We start from the raw sequence: 24,158 nt of genomic DNA, 5'->3' as shown, positions 1-24,158 counted from the left end.
CAAACTTGACAATTATGGAAATAATCGAATTTAAGTTCGTAAAATCGATCATTATGTAAAGATTTTGTTTTTTATTTTAGAATATTTCTTTTATCGTATATAAACATTGCAAATATTGGTATAAACATGTACGGTTTTGAAAATATAAACCTATTAGATATTTTTTTTTGGTTTTAAAATAGCACTCTTAAATCTGGCCGAGTTTACATGCATCCCAAATATCTCTGGCCGAATTTACTACCGCCCAAAACTATGACGTATACAATCGTTGTTAAAATCAGTTATAGTCTTTTCCTATTTATTTTTTTTTAATTTATTTTATATTACAAGTAAATTGTTTTTAGTGAAATTAATCTCACAATATCTGTACCAAGCCCCACCCAAGCAATTTGCCAAATTCTAATATTTAAATAAGTTTTTTTCCCAAGATGAAAGCAAAATTTTTTTGTTTATAATTCACGTATCGAAAAAAGTATTTATTACAAACGAAATAGAGATGGAACTAGTTTATCAATAAAAATTATAACAGTTACAATGAACAATGAACAACCAAGATAGCTGCCAAACAAATACTAAACAACATGGCGTCTTCAAACTTCACACATATGCTGTACAGACAGTGGTAGTTTTCGAGCAACTACCGCCATCTCTAGATCAGGGCAAGTACTTCATGGAACCCTCCTCGTTTATAAGGGGAAAAATATTCATCAGTGACTTCAATCTATTAAACAAGAGTTATTTATATCTTTAAAGATAGTTACTTACAACTCTATTTTCAGTAGCTATGAATAGAATATTGCTTGAGGCTTCTACGGAAATTAAATTCATAAGATTACTCAATTATTTTCATATTTTATAATGAATGTTCAAAGAATTACTTTCTTTGAATAGACTTTCATATGAAAACTATCAAAGTATTTTCAAAACTTCAAACCAAGTTATGTGGATCACTCAGTTCACTGTTTTTGCTTTTAGAATTCACGTTGTCATCATCAGAAATATCATCCTCATCAAAATGAGTATTGGAGAGTTTTCTTTATGAATGGATATTTCTCAATATAGCAAAATCAAAAATTAATTATTTTTACAGTTTCCTTCATATCGATATCGCATTTCAAGTGAATTTTCTCAAATATGTAGTTAATTATTGCAACGACTTTTCCCGATACATAATCTTTCCTTGAATGGAAATCTTTTTTTACATGGTAGGTTTTCACTCAGAACAACCAATACTAGTTCAAAAACGTCAGACGAAGTTTTTTTTGAGTTTCTACGGTTTTTGCCAGATCAAACTACACATAGATAAAAATTTTTTAGCTAGAACTTGATCATGTCTGTGAATTTGGTTGTTTATGTCTTAAATCTTTCAGATCAATTTTGTCAGGGTTAATTTTCTTTGTTAACTCCGATCTATAATTGACAATTAATAATAATCAAATTTAAATTAATATATCTGAAAGTCCTTGTCGTCATTTGAAACTTTTCAGATTAGTATTTGCCTATTTATTAAAAACGTATGCGTTTGATAAATCTTCGAAGTTTGGAAACAGAAAACCGTATATGGGAGCCAGATCTGTCGAATACGGTGGATGATTAACCAATTCGAAGTGCTATTCATGCCACAGCAATCAAGTAATATATAGTACAACGTTGTATTTTTTTCTGCAGTCTTCAAACTAAACCATCGGTTACCAAACTGTTTGTTTCACAGACCACTTTTAAAATTTTGGATCAGTTGGACGCCTGCAACTACATTACTTACAAATTTCCCAATCACGAAAAAAATTAAAGATTAGATCTTCTTTCGACAAGATAGGACGAGGAAGACGAAATTAGAAGCTTTTGCAGAATTCCTAGCGGGAAAAATTAAATTTTTCGAATAAATCTGTCAAAACTGTTTTAAAATGAATTGTTTTCTCACATAGATCTTCCATCGAGTCTCCTCTGGTGAACTCTTTGGAAATCTCGGATCTAAACTAACCTATCCATCCACGTCATTTATATCTTATCATAACCTGATGGTAGTGCTCCATATGGTACTTTACAACCTTCAGAAAGGAAGCATCAGCTTTCTAAGACTTAAAACCAGTAAAAGCTTGAACTTTCCATGTCTTGATTTTCTAGAAAATTCAGTTTTTGTGTATGGTTCGCTCATTTTCTTTTGCGCTGGTATCCCAAACAGTACCGTTGCATCATAATGAATTGGTTGCCTGAATAAACATTTACTCTGTTTCTTGTGTATCTTCTAATTCAACCCTTATCAATACTACCCCAAGCTTACATTTATCTCTTTCATGTTTTTGGTAGAAAGTACAGATTTGTACAGATGATGTATTATGTAGTATCTTTAGAGGTTTTTATTGAGGTTGATTCAAAGTCTCTAAATAACATATTTATTTGCTGAAAACTCGATGAAGAATTTAAAAATGAAAATAATATAGTCTCCTCTGGGAGTTTTTTTGTATCAAACGTTTAGCCTTGAACCATAAATTTCCTTCCCAAACAAGTCGAGAAATCACTTTTAATATCCATAAATAAACAACGTCTCTTTGGGAATTAAAAAAAGACAAAAATGGACTTGACAACATCGACAAGAGAGATTTCTATTATTTTGCAGTAGCTGAATCATGGTCGTACAAAAAAATCTCATTTCAATTGATTCATAATTCAATTGACACACATTTAAATGTTAATATACAGGGGATATGAGTAAATATCTCATTCATACATTGATTAACATTTCTAGAAACCTTTTATGATATTTATTACTTACAAGCAGTACTCTTAAACGATTCTCTATCGTTTATTCTAATGATAGACACAAGAAATATAACTCAATAATGTATATCATCTTCATGGACTCTTTTTCTTTCTAGTCGATAAATTTTTCAAAAAAAAAGTGCATCTCATAATTCTCTACTATCTAAAAGGAATTTAACACCTGCTGAAGATAGCATCTGCGAAAACTAAGAATATAACCAGCTAAAGATAGTACAGGGGATACGATAAAATGTGAACAAAGATTTTATCATTTTTTATATTCAGAATTTTCAATGGGAAGTTTGTTTGACTGAAATTCTTCAACACGTGTGTATTTTATATAAAAACTCATTGTAGAAGATTTTAGAGTAACTAAAGTGTATTTATTTCTATTTATCGACATATTTGAGACCCCTTATAGTAGCCACTATCTTTTCGCTCTGTTTTCTTGTGTTTTACATCGAATATAATATTTCTTGTATCGAATCGTTCCCAAGAAATCAGTTGATCTTCTATACTAGTTTTACGTAAGAAAAAAACCATTAAAACACAAATTGATAATCCATTTGGATGTTATTTGACCTTGAAAGATTTATATTAAACATTTGAAGAAGGCATTTGACGCATCAAGACTCGAGACAAGTTTAATATCAAGCTATCAATCTGCTTTTCCCTTTGATTGATGGAAAGAAACACCACTTGTAACAAATGATATAGCGACAAACATGCTGCTAGAAATCGGGTTTTCTTTACAAATAATCAACGGTCAATGTTGACGAAAAATGCAGCGTTGCCGTTATTAATGAAATAAATTCAAAACTTAACAGATTTAATATGGTTTCTATTATTGATAACGTTTAGATTAGGTTAGTTTGTATTCAATATCTTCTATTAGTGTTTTCTAAACATCTACAGCAGTCTCAAAACAAGCTTTTGGGATATTATAGAAGAGAAATTCGTACTAATCCCTCGTACTAAATGTTTCTGATACTAGTGCAACTGGTTTGTGACACCCAGAGGCGTCAAAAATGTCATAATTATTTCCTTCGCTGGACATTAATTCCGTTTGAAACTTACAAAGGATAATAGCTAAAAAGATACTTATAGTTTAAGAATTTACGTAAGCTCTTTCATTGCGAAATTAGAATGGAAAGAAAACGCTTAATTTCCCCTATCTATTCGTGTATAGTAGCAATCTATTGTATCTTTGGAAAACGTATCACATAAATCTTAATTTCGTAATTTGATGGGGTACTTATTACCAGAGGAATATCTCTTCTCACGATTACTAGATCCCCTCGGTCATCACGACATTGTAAATAGTATACACTGAATTTAGAGGAGCTTGAAAAATCGATTTGGTTTAATGAAAACACGGGAAAACCAAGTTACAGCTAAAAAATCAGAAGACCAACGATGGTTCTAGATTTTCCAGTTATTTCACGGTTGACACAGCTTCCTCGTGACAAAATTTCCGGTTAATAAGCAATGTACACATAACGATGACGACATAACATAACGATGTTTACAATTTCACTAAAAACGTTCATCAAATAAATACTAAACTTTTTATTACTGTGGTATTTTTTAAAACTACCACCATTTCTAGGTCAGTCCAAATACTTCTGGGATCATCCTCGTAGCCTCTACGAGCTGATAACATGGTAATAACTAACTAAGAGAAAAATTGAAGCTTTTCCTTGGACTAGTCTATGATTCACTGAAGAAAAACTCCCTGGGGGACTAGTTTAAGTATTTATATTAGGAAAAATGGAAACCGCGGCCAATAAAGTAGTTCTGAATTGATATAGAGTGTCGAAAAATAAAAATTTTGTTTGGAAAACAGACTTTTAAGAACCAGAGTTTTTGTCTCAATCGATACGTGTCAAAAACGAATCGATATCTCGAATGATTTTCGAAATATACAATTTTTTAAACACGTACGTCAAATATTTTTTGAAACTTTTGTATTTTTGACATAATAGTTGCAAATACAACAAAAAAAAAACAATTATAATAATGCATGAAATTTCATTACGTGTATTTATTTTGAAGAATGTAATGATGATAATAATTTTCTACACTATCTTCGATTAACTCCAACGACAGTTTCCTGATAAACTAATTTCTTAGCGAGTTGAGAACAGAATCTCTTCTATTGACCATAATGGGTAAAATGTGGGTCAGTAGAATCGCAAATGTTTTCCAAATATAAACTTCTTTAGATTATTCTAACATGGATCGGACTCGTTTACAAAGATTACCATTTCATAATAAAAAAAAAATTAATTTCAATAGCGCAATAAAACGTGCATTTATTGAGTATAAGCTAAAACAATAAATAATTAAATGAAGTTATTTTTTTCGAAAATAACATCATCTAAATGACGGCCCTCTCGAAGACGGTACTCTCTAAACGCGAACGCATATTTGTAAAAACTCTTGTCAATAAATCTGGGCTGATTGCTGGCAAAAAATCAAGAGGCGTCAAGTCAGAGCTACGTGGGGGCCAAGGAATATCACCTCTTTTGGAAATTAGTCTTGCAGGAAACATCTGTCTCACAGCAGCTCCGCCGCTTGTTGGAACCAAGTTCACGAATTCGCTATTCTCGCAAGTTCTGGAGTCTTCAAAGAAGAAAGGACCAAAAATTACTTTCGGACTACGCAGTGGTTTATGATCTTTCATTTAAATCGGTACATTTTAATTCCTGTGTTAACTGGAACTTATAAGGATGCAGTTTGAGATCCAGCTTTAAAATTCGCTGTAAACTTCGTCGTGACAAGTTTAAAGCCGCCAATCGTTTCCAAGTAGACACATGCGGATTTTCTTGTACTGATTTCTTCACACTATCAATATTGTCTGTGGTTTTAGACGTTCTTGGACGACTTTTTCTGGTAGTTTAAACGTGGAACCGCTTCAAAACGCAGAATTTATAGACGAATATAATTTAAGATTTTGGACAGAGTTGAAGAGATTTAAAGTCGTGAAAAGATTAATAATTAATAAAAAGAATAAAATATGGAAGCAGATAGTTCTAGAAAAAAATAACAAAACGCACAAACCCAAAAGGAAAATTCGTGTAGAAGAGTTGAAGATTTTTTACGATAAAAACGAATATCAGAAAAAAATTTTGCTGATTATAAATAAGGTTGAAGATTATTTGGGAAGTCGTTTTGAGTTTTCAGTCACTTCACAAGGTTTTAGTTCTACTAATTCAAGGTACTTAAAACTTTTGATGAAATTGGTAGGACATTTGCGAAGTAGTTTATCCGATATTTCCTCTGCAGTTGTCTTTCTCTACCAACCCTTGGATAAGATAGTAAAAACAGTTGAAGAAAGAGGAAAACTATTAGATATTATAAGTGGAAATAAAAACTGAGTTTTACTTGGCGAATTTGTAAGAAAAAACGAATCAAATGAAAAAATAATCATCTAACATGATTTGGTATGATAATGAAAATGATGAAATGATTGAAGAATATAATAAAACGAGAAAATTATAGTGTATTAGTACGGTCCTGGACATTTCTACCTTCTCTTTTTGAATAATTAGCGACGTGAACGTGTCTTAGGAAGACAATGTAGACACTAGATAATTGCAAACATAGAAAATGTCGATAGATATAAGAATTCTTGACCCTGCAACGTGAGTTTAGAAAATATTTTGTACACGGACTTTGTAATCTGTGACAGATTTTTACTTGAAAGAAAAATAATAATTTCCACGCTATACAATATTTATTATAAATTATTTCTTCCTCATCATTCTCGTCACCGTTTAATTGGACTTCTTAGGGCTTCCGACATTGCAGTATTTATATACCAGAAGTTTTCGTGAAAATCACGGAATCGAATCGTTTTCCACCGCTACAATGCGAGCTCTCAAACATCAGTTCAAACTACGTTTTTGAACAGTCAAAACTTCTAATTTCGTCTCGTTTCACACCTAAAGTTTTTTCCTTATTTTCACAAATTAAACATAAATTGCGGGGTCAACGTTTTTCAAAGCCCTAGCAATAAAAGCCATATCCAATTGTAACTGTTTGTATTTGTCAAAATTAAAGTTGCAACCTTCGTAAGTCCAGATCGATTTTCAAGAGATTCAAAATGTTTTAGTTTGTGAACTCTATGATTTTATCACCGCTATATTAATTTTCTTTTTGTTGTATAGATTATTTCCACTTCTCTGAGCTTGATTCTTTTTCGACTTCACACATGTCTCAGTCCATATCTTTTGATAATATTCCTTCAATTTTCTTCAGCGTTTACCTCATTTCGTTTTCTCCGATAGATGTTCTAGTTTTCATGAATCTAATTCCGTATTTATCGAATGTATTTTTTATACATCCTGTATAATGAGCATTTCCTCAATAGCATCTTATTTACTTCTTTCGTTTACCATACTAACTGTTACTAATGCCATAATTCTGTGGTATGGTATGAATCGAAAGTAAATAATACACCATGGCTTTGACGTAATTACTATGGTTGTTTAAAAATTCTTAAACAAAATCGAAAATTACCGTTTAATTCGTCGACACCCACTTTCAATGGTCAGGGAATTTGCATATTTTCTCTATATTATTCAAAAAAGTTTATTTTGAATTAAAAATACTAAAAAATAACTGGAAACGAACGTTTATTTTGTCGTTTGGCTCACAGATGTCGTTGCCATTGTCGAATCCATATGACGTTTATGAAGTACCAACTGTCAAAAGACTATGTCAAATTTCGATTAGATCTTGAACTTCTGTAGATTTTGACATGTCTTGATAGTTGATTCTACATGTTCGCACCTTTCCAAAAAGGAGGACTCTTAATAAATTGACTTTCCGATCATCTGCAAACGAACTGCGATGCTTAAGAGTCAAGTCTGCTTGTCGAATAGATCTACAAAAATACTGCTCTAGGTGGGATAGTATTAGACAGCTCTGATAAATACCTGTTAGATTTTACCTCCATCAAAACGCATCGATCTGCTTGAAATTTCAACAGTAGACAGTATATATCTTAAAAAGCAATATCTACCATAAATTTTGGCACTTTTTACAATAATTTGTTAATCTTGATATGCGTCTTGATGGAATTCTGAGATTATAGCATATTTTTATCGTTGTTGACTGGACTATATCCTCCAAGGATAAATAAACCTGGGGGTTATGTTGATATTTCATATGTAGATGCTGTTTTTGCTGTTTTGAACTCAATCACATTATTTCTAGTCCACTCCAAAGGTCGCTAAAAGCTGAATCTGGAAAATCTAGTGGTTATAGAAGCAATTAGAACTTACTGTCATTGTTTTATGAATGATTATTAGACTAAACAGATTATGGATCGTTATGATTTCATTCTCTAGTTTATCTAATAATAGTGACTACATTTTTTTAAATAATCGATTATAAATATACAGATGCCTCAACCTTGAGTTATCAATCAACAGATTATTTGGTTGATGTATCAAATATGAAACTTCCTTATAAATTATAGGTTTATCTGATTACCTCTGACTTAAAAATAATAATAAGATATAAAAGATGAGTTATCCTACAGACAAGACCTACCACATAGCCCTTTTATATCCTTTTACAATCTTTATATACGTAAGTATTTACCTAAGGTCAGCGACGATTACCTGTGTGGTGGCTTTTGGATATTGATTAAGTGAATCTGTTTATAAAAGGTGTGATGCCTTCGCGGCTCGAGGCACATTCTCATGCACTTTGGACCTTTCTATATACGTAGCTAAGTTTGTCATATGTAAACGGAATTTCCTTCTAACGCAATATCTTAATCGTGAATTTATTGTAAAGATAATGCACTCGATGAATCAAAATAATTATTAATTTATTCTTAACTGTTGTATTAAAGATTACTGAGCATTCCATATTGGTAACTGACCCCTAAAATGTCTATAAAGTACAAGAAATATTGAATATGAAGACGAGTTTTAAGGCTCTAGATAAAACTGCAACTGAAGATCATACTCTGAATAACTCTTTCTTTTTTTTTCGTTATAAAATAATCTTGGAGTGTTGGAATATTGATACAACTGTTGCGAATGGATTTACATCTGCTTTTATGTGATCTTGTCCATGGAAGTTGCCCAGCTGCGATGACCATGCAGCACTCAAGCGGTTGATGCAGTTTAAGGATCCCTAGGGGCCTATCAAGAGTCGGTAGTGGAGTGTTTCCATTACACAATAATCTTAGAGTGTTGGAACCTTGATACAACTGTTGCAAATGGATTTACATCTGCGCTTATGTGATCTTGTCCATGGAGCACTTCCACCAGTATCTTTATGGAAGAAAGTTTCTCATTTGCACTGACCATACAGCACTCAAGTGGTTGATGCAGTTTAAGGATCCCGAGAGCCATATCCAGAGTCGATGGTGGAGTTTTTCTATTATAAAATAATCTTGGACTGTTGGAACCTTGGTACAACTGTTGCAAATGGATTTACATCTGCGCTTATGTGATCTTGTCCATGGAACACTTCCACCAGTATCTTTATGGAAGAAAGTTTCTCATTTGCACTGACCATACAGCACTCAAGTGGTTGATGCAGTTTAAGGATCCCGAGAGCCATATCCAGAGTCGATGGTGGAGTTTTTCTATTATAAAATAATCTTGGACTGTTGGAACCTTGGTACAACTGTTGCAAATGGATTTACATCAGCTCTTATGTGATCTTGTCCATGAAACACTTCCACCAGTATCTTTATGGAAGAAAGTTTCTCATTTGCACTGACCATACAGCACTTGAGTGGTTGATGCAGTTTAAGGATCCCGAGAGCCATATTCAGAGTCGATGGTGGAGTTTTTCCATTATAAAATAATCTTGGACTGTTGGAGCCTTAGTACAACTGTTGCAAATGGATTTACATCTGCTCTTATGTGATCTTGTCCATGAAACACTTCCACCAGTATCTTTATGGAAGGAAGTTTCTCATCTGCGCTGACCATGCAGCACTTAAGTGGTTGATGCAGTTTAAGGATCCCTAGAGTCGTATCAAGAGTCGGTGCCAGTAATTTTAAGAACAACAATGATCAACGAAGAATAATTACCCACAAGGATAAAAGAAGATCAGGAGAATAGTCCTCATCTAGAAATGATTCATCCAAGGAAAACCTTGTTTTGAAGAGAAACGTTTAAAAAGAATCCTTGAGAACGATGATGGTTACAAGTTGAGAAGACAGTTAGTCATTCCAGAAACGAGGTACTCAAAAAGTTAGACAATAGTTTATCTGTTAGTTATCAGGGAGTGAAGAAAACTCTTTAACGAATTCGTGAAATAGTTTGGGAATTAATTATCTCTAAGAATATTCCAAACAGTTCTGGTACTAATATCTACTTCATCAGTAATTTTTCTGGTACTAGTTGGTCAATAATTTGAAGAAAATAGTATTTTAATTATGTTTTCGCTTTATCTGGGTCGTCCAATTTCTTTGATTTAACAAAAACTCCAGTTTCTTGATGATGAAAACCTTAAAACTAAGGTTTAACACAGCATTTGACGATATTATGATTTTTGCTATTACTTTTAGTAGCGTTAACAAAAAAATTAGTTTCATTAACAATCAGAGCTTATTTATTACAAATAATTCTTTCTATTAAAAACATTCTCGATTTTTTTAGAAACTTATTGTATGCCTAATAAAAGGATATGTCGTTGTAAATTCCATTGGAGGCGGTTTTATCAATGTAATTCAATATTGCTTAACGATTGTAGTTCGTAGAAGTAATAAAATAATAATAAAAATTAATAACAATGTCATTTTTGCATATAGACTCGAGCTATTCCCTTGTATTATTACACATACATTTAGAGTGGTAATAAATAAAACTTTATGACATAGTTCGAAAAAAAAAATATACGTATACTTCGAAAATTTTTACAGACGACTTTATCTTCATTCTCGGTATAACTAGAAGTTTATTTGTACACTGAAATATTTTTCCAAACCACAAATTTCCATCTCTATGAATATTTTCTACAGTTTTGCGTGAAATAAAAAGTTTAGACTGGTTAAAAACCCTCTGCATTGAAGATTGAAGTTAGACACTTCAATTGTTCCAAATCATTTACGGAAAACCATTTATGTGAAAGTGTTGATGACGCAGTGTTTGGAAATCTACGATTTACTATTAAAGAAAAGAAATGCTGCGAATTCCAAACGTAAAGTTACAAAAAAAAACAAAATTTCGAATAGAAAATCGTTTGAAAGGAAAACTTTGAACTTTGTGTTATTCTTTAGACAAGAATTTCCGACATTACACAAAGTTCTTATCGAGATTCGAAATGATAAGAATTAGCCTGAATTTTACAGACAAAATAAATTGTGAGAGAGACCAGCCAAAACCGTCCAGGAAGTGATCTCCAATGATCTATAAACAGCACGAGCAGTTTGATCGAGTGGGTGATAACCATCGCCGGTGGTGGATTCCTTCAGCTTAGCTGGAAAGTATAAATTCTTCAACCTCAGTCGGATCCGTGGGGTTTTTGGACGGACCTGCAGCTACTTCATATTCAGAATAATCTGGAATCACGTGGTCGTGATGCTAGATAAGATGGAGATTTGATATTTTCCTAGAGGCACGTCGAGTTTCTTTGGTGGTCGGGGTGACCGACAACGTAGGGTTCGCTTATTTTTAGTACGAACTTCGTTGTGAAAACATTCCCGGATTTGCTCAAGGTATGCGCGTCTACGAACACGTTATCATTGATGTTAAAAAGTCGAGTCGCAGTTTATTGTCGAACAATTCATCTATTCACTCAAATCCACCAATTGCAAAGGGGTTAGGTTAAGTTAAGTTAGGGGTGTAGATTGATAATAGTACATAACTCCAATTAAAAGGGTTTTCAATCCGATGACTACCATTAAACCCCTCAAAAAAATGTACATCTCTTAGTTGTAGTAAAAAATATGTTTGGTATATAAAAAGGTTTAAAGTTCCCTATTTTATCTTCGTTCTGTCACTGTTTTTTATTGAAGAAATCTCAACAAGAGATGTTTTATTACCACCCTAACCATGGGATGTCAAACTCGTTCCATGAGACTTGTTTTTGTTAGAATTTTCACAATGATGATTTATCACTTCTCGTTTTAAACCTCTCCACATAATATATATATATATATATATATATATATATATATATATATATATATATGTATTATTATCTTAATGAGAGTTATGAATAAAAACCCCGGTGTGGTATACATTTTTTTGCATAATAATTGATCTATCATCCATTTATATTACATTTCCACGAAAATTTGAAGGTGATATTATACACATAACGTCAAGATCTTATAACCTTGTCGGAATATAATTATTTTATTTATTGTATACAAAAAATACGTTATTATGTATGACATTTCTTTTATATTAACCATATCTTCATAATCTAATCTTTCCAGGCCTAAAAAAATGAAAAAAAATAGAAAAAACAATTAATTAACTAGAGGACTTATCGGAAATTATAATCTAAGTTCAGGTAGATCACTGATTGAGGATCCTAGCCCAAAACAAGATTTAGATCAAATTTTTCGAACATCGCGCTCAATTTTCTGTTGAAATTTCAAATTTAAAACATTAAACAAAAACTTCTTTAAGCGTTAACTCTTCAATGATATTTATTTAGTTGTATAATAGATTCCAAATGTTACTGAGCAGTTAATAAAGACTGACGGATTTTCAAGCTATTTTCAAGCTGAAACGCCCAAATGATGAACACCACAAACCTCAGTAACCTTTGCATCCATTTAAGAAGAATAAATAACTTAATAAGTACAAAAACTATCCTAATCATCATCTATATCATTACTTTTAATGCTTTAAAATCCTTTTTGAGGTGGATTACTCCTCGTTTTCTGTTTTTGTTTTCTTTATATTTTTTGTTATTATTTTCTATCTTATTCGGCTCCGGGATTTTGCCCTTCAGTTCTCTATATTGAGTGTCTTTCTCTATTTCGTTTCTCCAAACCTTTCTCGGCATCTTCTCCTTGGCCACAATGAGGTCCATCATCTATATCATCATCTATATTATCACTTTTAGCGATTTAAAATTCTTTTTTGAGATGGATTACTCCTCGTTTTCTATTTTGGTTTCCTTTATAGTTTTTGTTATTATTTTCTATTTCTTTCGGTTCCGGGAGTTCTCTATATTAAGAGTCTTCCTCTATTACGTTATTCCAAGTCTTTCTCGGCCTCTTCAGCTTGGCCACAATGAGGTCCATCATTATCATTATCTATATCATCACTTTTAACGCTTTAAAATCCTTTTTTGAGGTGGATTACTCCTCGTTTTCTGTTTTTGTTTTCTTTATAGTTTTTGTTATTATTTTCTATCTTATTCGGCTCCGGGATTTTGCCCTTCAGTTCTCTATATTGAGTGTCTTTCTCTATTTCGTTTCTCCAAACCTTTCTCGGCATCTTCTCCTTGGCCACAATGAGGTCCATCATCTATATCATCATCTATATTATCACTTTTAGCGATTTAAAATTCTTTTTTGAGATGGATTACTCCTCGTTTTCTATTTTGGTTTCCTTTATAGTTTTTGTTATTATTTTCTATTTCTTTCGGTTCCGGGAGTTCTCTATATTAAGAGTCTTCCTCTATTACGTTATTCCAAATCTTTCTCGGCCTCTTCACCTTGGCCACAATGAGGTCCATCATTATCATTATCTATATCATCACTTTTAACGCTTTAAAATCCTTTTTTGAGGTGGATTACTCCTCGTTTTCTGTTTTTGTTTTCTTTATAGTTTTTGTTATTATTTTCTATCTTATTCGGCTCCGGGATTTTGCCCTTCAGTTCTCTATATTGAGTGTCTTTCTCTATTTCGTTTCTCCAAACCTTTCTCGGCATCTTCTCCTTGGCCACAATGAGGTCCATCATCTATATCATCATCTATATTATCACTTTTAGCGATTTAAAATTCTTTTTTGAGATGGATTACTCCTCGTTTTCTATTTTGGTTTCCTTTATAGTTTTTGTTATTATTTTCTATTTCTTTCGGTTCCGGGAGTTCTCTATATTAAGAGTCTTCCTCTATTACGTTATTCCAAGTCTTTCTCGGCCTCTTCAGCTTGGCCACAATGAGGTCCATCATTATCATTATCTATATCATCACTTTTAACGCTTTAAAATCCTTTTTTGAGGTGGATTACTCCTCGTTTTCTGTTTTTGTTTTCTTTATAGTTTTTGTTATTATTTTCTATCTTATTCGGTCCGGGATTTTGCCCTTCAGTTCTCTATATTGAGTGTCTTTCTCTATTTCGTTTCTCCAAACCTTTCTCGGCATCTTCTCCTTGGCCACAATGAGGTCCATCATCTATATCATCATCTATATTATCACTTTTAGCGATTTAAAATTCTTTTTTGAGATGGATTACTCCTCGTTTTCTATTTTGGTTTCCTTTATAGTTTTTGTTATTATTTTCTATTTCTTTCGGTTCCGGGAGTTCTCTATATTAAGAGTCTTCCTCTATTACGTTATTCCAAATCTTTCTCGGCCTCTTCACCTTGGCCACAATGAGGTCCATCATTATCATTATCTATATCATCACTTTTAACGCTTTAAAATCCTTTTTTGAGGTGGATTACTCCTCGTTTTCTGTTTTTGTTTTCTTTATAGTTTTTGTTATTATTTTCTATCTTATTCGGCTCCGGGATTTTGCCCTTCAGTTCTCTATATTGAGTGTCTTTCTCTATTTCGTTTCTCCAAACCTTTCTCGGCATCTTCTCCTTGGCCACAATGAGGTCCATCATCTATATCATCATCTATATTATCACTTTTAGCGATTTAAAATTCTTTTTTGAGATGGATTACTCCTCGTTTTCTATTTTGGTTTCCTTTATAGTTTTTGTTATTATTTTCTATTTCTTTCGGTTCCGGGAGTTCTCTATATTAAGAGTCTTCCTCTATTACGTTATTCCAAGTCTTTCTCGGCCTCTTCAGCTTGGCCACAATGAGGTCCATCATTATCATTATCTATATCATCACTTTTAACGCTTTAAAATCCTTTTTTGAGGTGGATTACTCCTCGTTTTCTGTTTTTGTTTTCTTTATAGTTTTTGTTATTATTTTCTATCTTATTCGGCTCCGGGATTTTGCCCTTCAGTTCTCTATATTGAGTGTCTTTCTCTATTTCGTTTCTCCAAACCTTTCTCGGCATCTTCTCCTTGGCCACAATGAGGTCCATCATCTATATCATCATCTATATTATCACTTTTAGCGATTTAAAATTCTTTTTTGAGATGGATTACTCCTCGTTTTCTATTTTGGTTTCCTTTATAGTTTTTGTTATTATTTTCTATTTCTTTCGGTTCCGGGAGTTCTCTATATTAAGAGTCTTCCTCTATTACGTTATTCCAAATCTTTCTCGGCCTCTTCACCTTGGCCACAATGAGGTCCATCATTATCATTATCTATATCATCACTTTTAACGCTTTAAAATCCTTTTTTGAGGTGGATTACTCCTCGTTTTCTGTTTTTGTTTTTTTTATAGTTTTTGTTATTATTTTCTATCTTATTCGGCTCCGGGATTTTGCCCTTCAGTTCTCTATATTGAGTGTCTTTCTCTATTTCGTTTCTCCAAACCTTTCTCGGCATCTTCTCCTTGGCCACAATGAGGTCCATCATCTATATCATCATCTATATTATCACTTTTAGCGATTTAAAATTCTTTTTTGAGATGGATTACTCCTCGTTTTCTATTTTGGTTTCCTTTATAGTTTTTGTTATTATTTTCTATTTCTTTCGGTTCCGGGAGTTCTCTATATTAAGAGTCTTCCTCTATTACGTTATTCCAAGTCTTTCTCGGCCTCTTCAGCTTGGCCACAATGAGGTCCATCATTATCATTATCTATATCATCACTTTTAACGCTTTAAAATCCTTTTTTGAGGTGGATTACTCCTCGTTTTCTGTTTTTGTTTTCTTTATAGTTTTTGTTATTATTTTCTATCTTATTCGGCTCCGGGATTTTGCCCTTCAGTTCTCTATATTGAGTGTCTTTCTCTATTTCGTTTCTCCAAACCTTTCTCGGCATCTTCTCCTTGGCCACAATGAGGTCCATCATCTATATCATCATCTATATTATCACTTTTAGCGATTTAAAATTCTTTTTTGAGATGGATTACTCCTCGTTTTCTATTTTGGTTTCCTTTATAGTTTTTGTTATTATTTTCTATTTCTTTCGATTCCGGGAGTTCTCTATATTAAGAGTCTTCCTCTATTACGTTATTCCAAGTCTTTCTCGGCCTCTTCAGCTTGGCCACAATGAGGTCCATCATTATCATTATCTATATCATCACTTTTAACGCTTTAAAATCCTTTTTTGAGGTGGATTACTCCTCGTTTTCTGTTTTTGTTTTCTTTATAGTTTTTGTTATTATTTTCTATCTTATTCGGCTCCGGGATTTTGCCCTTCAGTTCTCTATATTGAGTGTCTTTCTCTATTTCGTTTCTCCAAACCTTTCTCGGCATCTTCTCCTTGGCCACAATGAGGTCCATCATCTATATCATCATCTATATTATCACTTTTAGCGATTTAAAATTCTTTTTTGAGATGGATTACTCCTCGTTTTCTATTTTGGTTTCCTTTATAGTTTTTGTTATTATTTTCTATTTCTTTCGGTTCCGGGAGTTCTCTATATTAAGAGTCTTCCTCTATTACGTTATTCCAAGTCTTTCTCGGCCTCTTCAGCTTGGCCACAATGAGGTCCATCATTATCATTATCTATATCATCACTTTTAACGCTTTAAAATCCTTTTTTGAGGTGGATTACTCCTCGTTTTCTGTTTTTGTTTTCTTTATAGTTTTTGTTATTATTTTCTATCTTATTCGGCTCCGGGATTTTGCCCTTCAGTTCTCTATATTGAGTGTCTTTCTCTATTTCGTTTCTCCAAACCTTTCTCGGCATCTTCTCCTTGGCCACAATGAGGTCCATCATCTATATCATCATCTATATTATCACTTTTAGCGATTTAAAATTCTTTTTTGAGATGGATTACTCCTCGTTTTCTATTTTGGTTTCCTTTATAGTTTTTGTTATTATTTTCTATTTCTTTCGGTTCCGGGAGTTCTCTATATTAAGAGTCTTCCTCTATTACGTTATTCCAAATCTTTCTCGGCCTCTTCACCTTGGCCACAATGAGGTCCATCATTATCATTATCTATATCATCACTTTTAACGCTTTAAAATCCTTTTTTGAGGTGGATTACTCCTCGTTTTCTGTTTTTGTTTTCTTTATAGTTTTTGTTATTATTTTCTATCTTATTCGGCTCCGGGATTTTGCCCTTCAGTTCTCTATATTGAGTGTCTTTCTCTATTTCGTTTCTCCAAACCTTTCTCGGCATCTTCTCCTTGGCCACAATGAGGTCCATCATCTATATCATCATCTATATTATCACTTTTAGCGATTTAAAATTCTTTTTTGAGATGGATTACTCCTCGTTTTCTATTTTGGTTTCCTTTATAGTTTTTGTTATTATTTTCTATTTCTTTCGGTTCCGGGAGTTCTCTATATTAAGAGTCTTCCTCTATTACGTTATTCCAAGTCTTTCTCGGCCTCTTCAGCTTGGCCACAATGAGGTCCATCATTATCATTATCTATATCATCACTTTTAACGCTTTAAAATCCTTTTTTGAGGTGGATTACTCCTCGTTTTCTGTTTTTGTTTTCTTTATAGTTTTTGTTATTATTTTCTATCTTATTCGGCTCCGGGATTTTGCCCTTCAGTTCTCTATATTGAGTGTCTTTCTCTATTTCGTTTCTCCAAACCTTTCTCGGCATCTTCTCCTTGGCCACAATGAGGTCCATCATCTATATCATCATCTATATTATCACTTTTAGCGATTTAAAATTCTTTTTTGAGATGGATTACTCCTCGTTTTCTATTTTGGTTTCCTTTATAGTTTTTGTTATTATTTTCTATTTCTTTCGGTTCCGGGAGTTCTCTATATTAAGAGTCTTCCTCTATTACGTTATTCCAAATCTTTCTCGGCCTCTTCACCTTGGCCACAATGAGGTCCATCATTATCATTATCTATATCATCACTTTTAACGCTTTAAAATCCTTTTTTGAGGTGGATTACTCCTCGTTTTCTGTTTTTGTTTTCTTTATAGTTTTTGTTATTATTTTCTATCTTATTCGGCTCCGGGATTTTGCCCTTCAGTTCTCTATATTGAGTGTCTTTCTCTATTTCGTTTCTCCAAACCTTTCTCGGCATCTTCTCCTTGGCCACAATGAGGTCCATCATCTATATCATCATCTATATTATCACTTTTAGCGATTTAAAATTCTTTTTTGAGATGGATTACTCCTCGTTTTCTATTTTGGTTTCCTTTATAGTTTTTGTTATTATTTTCTATTTCTTTCGGTTCCGGGAGTTCTCTATATTAAGAGTCTTCCTCTATTACGTTATTCCAAGTCTTTCTCGGCCTCTTCAGCTTGGCCACAATGAGGTCCATCATTATCATTATCTATATCATCACTTTTAACGCTTTAAAATCCTTTTTTGAGGTGGATTACTCCTCGTTTTCTGTTTTTGTTTTCTTTATAGTTTTTGTTATTATTTTCTATCTTATTCGGCTCCGGGATTTTGCCCTTCAGTTCTCTATATTGAGTGTCTTTCTCTATTTCGTTTCTCCAAACCTTTCTCGGCATCTTCTCCTTGGCCACAATGAGGTCCATCATCTATATCATCATCTATATTATCACTTTTAGCGATTTAAAATTCTTTTTTGAGATGGATTACTCCTCGTTTTCTATTTTGGTTTCCTTTATAGTTTTTGTTATTATTTTCTATTTCTTTCGGTTCCGGGAGTTCTCTATATTAAGAGTCTTCCTCTATTACGTTATTCCAAATCTTTCTCGGCCTCTTCACCTTGGCCACAATGAGGTCCATCATTATCATTATCTATATCATCACTTTTAACGCTTTAAAATCCTTTTTTGAGGTGGATTACTCCTCGTTTTCTGTTTTTGTTTTCTTTATAGTTTTTGTTATTATTTTCTATCTTATTCGGCTCCGGGATTTTGCCCTTCAGTTCTCTATATTGAGTGTCTTTCTCTATTTCGTTTCTCCAAACCTTTCTCGGCATCTTCTCCTTGGCCACAATGAGGTCCATCATCTATATCATCATCTATATTATCACTTTTAGCGATTTAAAATTCTTTTTTGAGATGGATTACTCCTCGTTTTCTATTTTGGTTTCCTTTATAGTTTTTGTTATTATTTTCTATTTCTTTCGGTTCCGGGAGTTCTCTATATTAAGAGTCTTCCTCTATTACGTTATTCCAAGTCTTTCTCGGCCTCTTCAGCTTGGCCACAATGAGGTCCATCATTATCATTATCTATATCATCACTTTTAACGCTTTAAAATCCTTTTTTGAGGTGGATTACTCCTCGTTTTCTGTTTTTGTTTTCTTTATAGTTTTTGTTATTATTTTCTATCTTATTCGGCTCCGGGATTTTGCCCTTCAGTTCTCTATATTGAGTGTCTTTCTCTATTTCGTTTCTCCAAACCTTTCTCGGCATCTTCTCCTTGGCCACAATGAGGTCCATCATCTATATCATCATCTATATTATCACTTTTAGCGATTTAAAATTCTTTTTTGAGATGGATTACTCCTCGTTTTCTATTTTGGTTTCCTTTATAGTTTTTGTTATTATTTTCTATTTCTTTCGGTTCCGGGAGTTCTCTATATTAAGAGTCTTCCTCTATTACGTTATTCCAAATCTTTCTCGGCCTCTTCACCTTGGCCACAATGAGGTCCATCATTATCATTATCTATATCATCACTTTTAACGCTTTAAAATCCTTTTTTGAGGTGGATTACTCCTCGTTTTCTGTTTTTGTTTTTTTTATAGTTTTTGTTATTATTTTCTATCTTATTCGGCTCCGGGATTTTGCCCTTCAGTTCTCTATATTGAGTGTCTTTCTCTATTTCGTTTCTCCAAACCTTTCTCGGCATCTTCTCCTTGGCCACAATGAGGTCCATCATCTATATCATCATCTATATTATCACTTTTAGCGATTTAAAATTCTTTTTTGAGATGGATTACTCCTCGTTTTCTATTTTGGTTTCCTTTATAGTTTTTGTTATTATTTTCTATTTCTTTCGGTTCCGGGAGTTCTCTATATTAAGTGTCTTCCTCTATTACGTTATTCCAAATCTTTCTCGGCATCTTCTCCTTGGCCACAATGAGGTCCATCATCTATATCATCAATTTTAGCGCTTTAAAATTACCTCGAACGTGTTAGTTTCCGAACAATCAGATCATTGTCTGGTTAACTGGATCATAGTTGAAGCAAAAGGAAAATCATTATGTAAAACCAGTGAAGAAAGGTTAGAAAAACATTGTTCTGTCAAATAACTTATTAACAGATATCTATTTTATCTTTGGTGGAATGATTATATGGACAAAATGCCTCTAGTATACCGGCAAATTGTCTGTAATCTTCTAAAATTATGACTCAACTTGACTTGTAACTATTCATGCCTTTACATGCATTCGTAGGATCTCTTAATGAATTTAAGATTTAATTTGTAAATGTCGGTTTAAGAAATAGGCCGAGCTTTGAATCATTTCCACTGAATTCATTACAAACTTGAAATTTCTTTGGACATTATTGATTTGACGACGCGGAATTTATAAAAAAAATTTACAAAAATTTACCAAAAACTAACCTATAAAGAATAATTTAATGTCTTATGTTTCACCTGATGTATATGAAAATTGAATTAATGAACTGAATGTTGTAAATTATCTTTTAGATCAAATATTTGTATGAATAATGTCTTATTAAATAGAACGTGTACGTTTATTATAATAAAATAATTAATAAAGTACTATATAATTCGTTTTTGGCGGATTCACTTTCAACTCTTAAAACTACAAAAATATCGTAAACAATCTTGATTTATATTTTTTTCTGATAATCGTAAAGTTTGTTTTTACTATATAAACAATTTTCTAATAATTTTTTTCTTTTTTATTATATCGTAATCTGTTCTGTAGATCTTTAACACTCTATTTACATTCATGAATAACATCTTGTTGTAGGTGGAAAGCAGTTTAATCTTGTTGAACTAGGTAAAACATAGAAAGTGACATTTTTTCCCCATTGAAATCAAATGTGAATCAACTTGCTATCCATATTCCGTGTCAACTATAAACGACTGCAACTTGAGATATTTATAACTACATAATAGACAAAGAACACCTTGAAAAAATATTAAAAAATATATTTTTTTATGTTTCACCTTTGGTCAAACGTATAGGAAACACGATCTCGTCTATTTTTCATTTTCATATAAGGCCATCGAGTATATCTCGTGGATTTTCTTTCTGTAATCGTAGAAAGTAGAGAAATAATTAGATTTACTAGGAATTCATGCAAATATTTGTTGATGAGATGTTTATGTTTAACAACCATGTTTGGTAATAAACGTATATTATTCCAAAAGTAGAATTTACTCTCGATTGGTTAACCTATCCCATCTATAAAAATGATCTTACGAATATAAATTTTATACAGGACGGTTATTCTTCTTGAAAATTGTCGTCTTTTCAAAACAAACACGAAACTAAGTCCGTCCTATACTTTGAGAGAGCTTGTGAATCCCGATCTAGACCTTCCACGAGGCCACACGAAAAAAAGCGATTTGAAATCGATTAATGGTAGAATCGATTCCTCTAACCAAATAAACCGATGTCTTAAATCGAAATGCTTTACTGAATAGATTCGTTCAATCAATATTACAGACTCGAAAATCGACAATCAATTTTTTCTTAGTTTCCTCATGGCTTAAACGAATAATTATTTATCGCATTTATCGTGCTACTAAAGTATGATTCTATGTTTTACTGGTAATAACAAAAAAAATCGTGGGATCATCTGTTTTTAAGTGCCGGTACCATGTTGGCAAGCGACGCCGCGTGGATCCCAGTAAACGCGATTTTTTAGAATCGATTTATCAGGTTACGATTCGAATCGATTAAAAAATCGATCTTTTTTGGAAAGAATCCCCATCGCCTCACTTTATATATTTCTATGAGTATCCAAAACTTATGTTGCGAGCTTTTAGGAGTCATCTCGGGCAAATTCTGAACTGAGACTGACGTTTTTTAGTAATTTGTCATTTGTTATTAATAACTGATCTAGAATGTTCGATACGAAACGATTTTTGCAAAACTGGCAGTTTAATTCAGTTAAGACCATTTCAAAATAAATATTTTCACTATAAATTAATCCGTATTTACTTTTTACTTATTTCTACTATACATTAGCGTAATTTTTCAGTTCCTGTATTATTATTCTTCATTATTTTCAATATATTACTATTTTCTTCCAATTCTTAACATCCAGTACTTCCAGAATCTTCTTTTCAAAGTTTTTACCATCCTAGCATTTTTTCAAATATTTTCGTTCCTAGTTTATCTTTGTCTAATTTTTACTGAAAATTGTATCTTCTAAATACGACTACAATTGCTGGCCACTACGTAGACGGGCATTGTCCTGCATTAAGAAGAAATGCTCGCTGATAAAACCATAAAAATTCCTGCTCAAACCATCTACAAACCTTCTCCAAATGCTACGTTTTTTTATGATACGTTCTGTTTTGGTCTGAAAAGACAAAGCCTCATAAGCTTTCCAATAAGCGTAGACGTGCTGCTCTGTGAATTGAGGTTAATTAGGATTAGTTAGTCTTTATTTAACACCACGCCTCGCATTTCTCTGAGCTCTTGTTGATGTTGGATCACCAGTAAGGATTCTATTTCTTAGCGATGTACTACCAATGAATCTAGTATCTTCAGTCAACTATTTTTGCCATTAAAAAAAAAAGAATGATGAAATATTGACGAAGAAATCTTTTGTTACAGTATGATCATTCTTGCACATCATCTACCCCAACTGGATGGCCTTTATGCGTCGGAAAATCGGGTGTAGTCCTCCATTTAGGCCAACTGGACCAATCAAATGTGAGAAATAAAGACTGTTACGTTTGTGTTCGAAAAAAAACCTCATCACCAGGTTTGGAAGTTGTCCTTTTCTGGCGACAACAACATCAACTTCACTGGTATTCAATAGCTCAATTTAAAGATCCAACGCAATCATTAGATGACATAATGTGTTCAAACCTCAGGTACGTATAACAAATAAGATCCGAGAAGATGTTTTCGATGTTATTTGTTCCAGATCCATAGCGGATCTCGAGATACATTCCTATGACGATTACGATGGTAACGAATTACCGGAAATGCTACAAAATTTATTAGTTTCCGTCGAGCACGCCATCGAACGAGTGCCTTTGGACGATTTAACTTTTCCTTGTCCTCAATGTCACCAGTACGTGCCTCTGGATAGACAGGAGGATGATGTTATATCGTGTTCGTGTCAGTGTTCGTGTAAGTTATCAGACAATAAACTAACGAAGAAAGATTCCTCGATACAGACGAGTCCCATGTTTGAATTCGTCGGTTCGATACCGCATATCGATAGTGACGAAGATGATGATAAGGAATCTATCAAATCAGGTAAATCTTTATCCCATTCCTTCTTTGAAACTCCCCATTATTAATATGAGTTTTTCTAAATCAAATATCTGATATAACTTCCATGATTTAAAATCGCATAAACCTGGTTTGTACCCTGTATAATATTTTCAACAAACATATTTTCGTCTAATCCAATCGAAAATTATCAACAACTGACAAGTGTTGAAATCTGCTACATAGACAAAATGGAAGTAGATAAAAAGTTATTTTTGGTGGAATGAACTCTTAGGTTTATACACGACTAATATTTTTCCACTTTCGTTTAAATGTAACATTGAATTAATTTATTTCTTTTTGAATGGGAAGATTGTACTGCAATTATTTCACTATAGTTTGTAGTTTTTTTTTAATTCTCGTTTGAATGATTTAGGCAAACATTTCAATTAACCAATCAACTGGAGGCTGGAAATCGTATACGAAATATGTAATTTATTGATGTTCAGTGACGTAGTAGTACTTTTTTATATTTTGATTAACAATTTAGAGTAGTGAATTATTATAAAAGTAGCTTCAAATGAATATCAATTGAATACCTAAGAAGATATTTTTTGGAAAATGAGTTGTCTCGTCGAAATTTACTTTTTTATTAACAAATTCAAATTATACATAATTACAAATTTATCAAAACTAATACTAGAGTTAGATTGATATGGGTGACATTTTAATAACTGAATCAGTACCTAGTTAGACAGTGTTACCAACTCTCAATAATTTATCTCACTAAATCTACAATCAAAAATCCATAAAATTCCCAGAATCACTAAAACATTTCATTTCATTTTTTATGAAATAAAAAATTAAATATTTTTACATAAATA

General features: G+C 32.6%; 1 protein-coding gene across 4 annotated transcripts in view; it reads left to right on the top strand.

The window, feature by feature from the left end:
* LOC130903791 (uncharacterized) overlaps window positions 1-24,158 on the top strand; it is a 173,555-nt gene that overhangs the window by 108,953 nt on the left and 40,444 nt on the right. For all 4 annotated transcript variants that reach the window (XM_057816117.1, XM_057816118.1, XM_057816119.1 and 1 more), the window contains 2 exons: window positions 22,666-22,928; window positions 22,982-23,319. In XM_057816117.1, the coding sequence (XP_057672100.1) occupies window positions 22,666-22,928; window positions 22,982-23,319 (601 nt within the window). The remainder of the gene's footprint in view (window positions 1-22,665; window positions 22,929-22,981; window positions 23,320-24,158) is intronic.

This window comes from Diorhabda carinulata, chromosome 2 (assembly GCF_026250575.1).
Source record: "Diorhabda carinulata isolate Delta chromosome 2, icDioCari1.1, whole genome shotgun sequence".
NCBI lineage: Eukaryota > Metazoa > Arthropoda > Insecta > Coleoptera > Chrysomelidae > Diorhabda > Diorhabda carinulata.
This window is presented reverse-complemented; position numbering and strand designations above follow the sequence as displayed.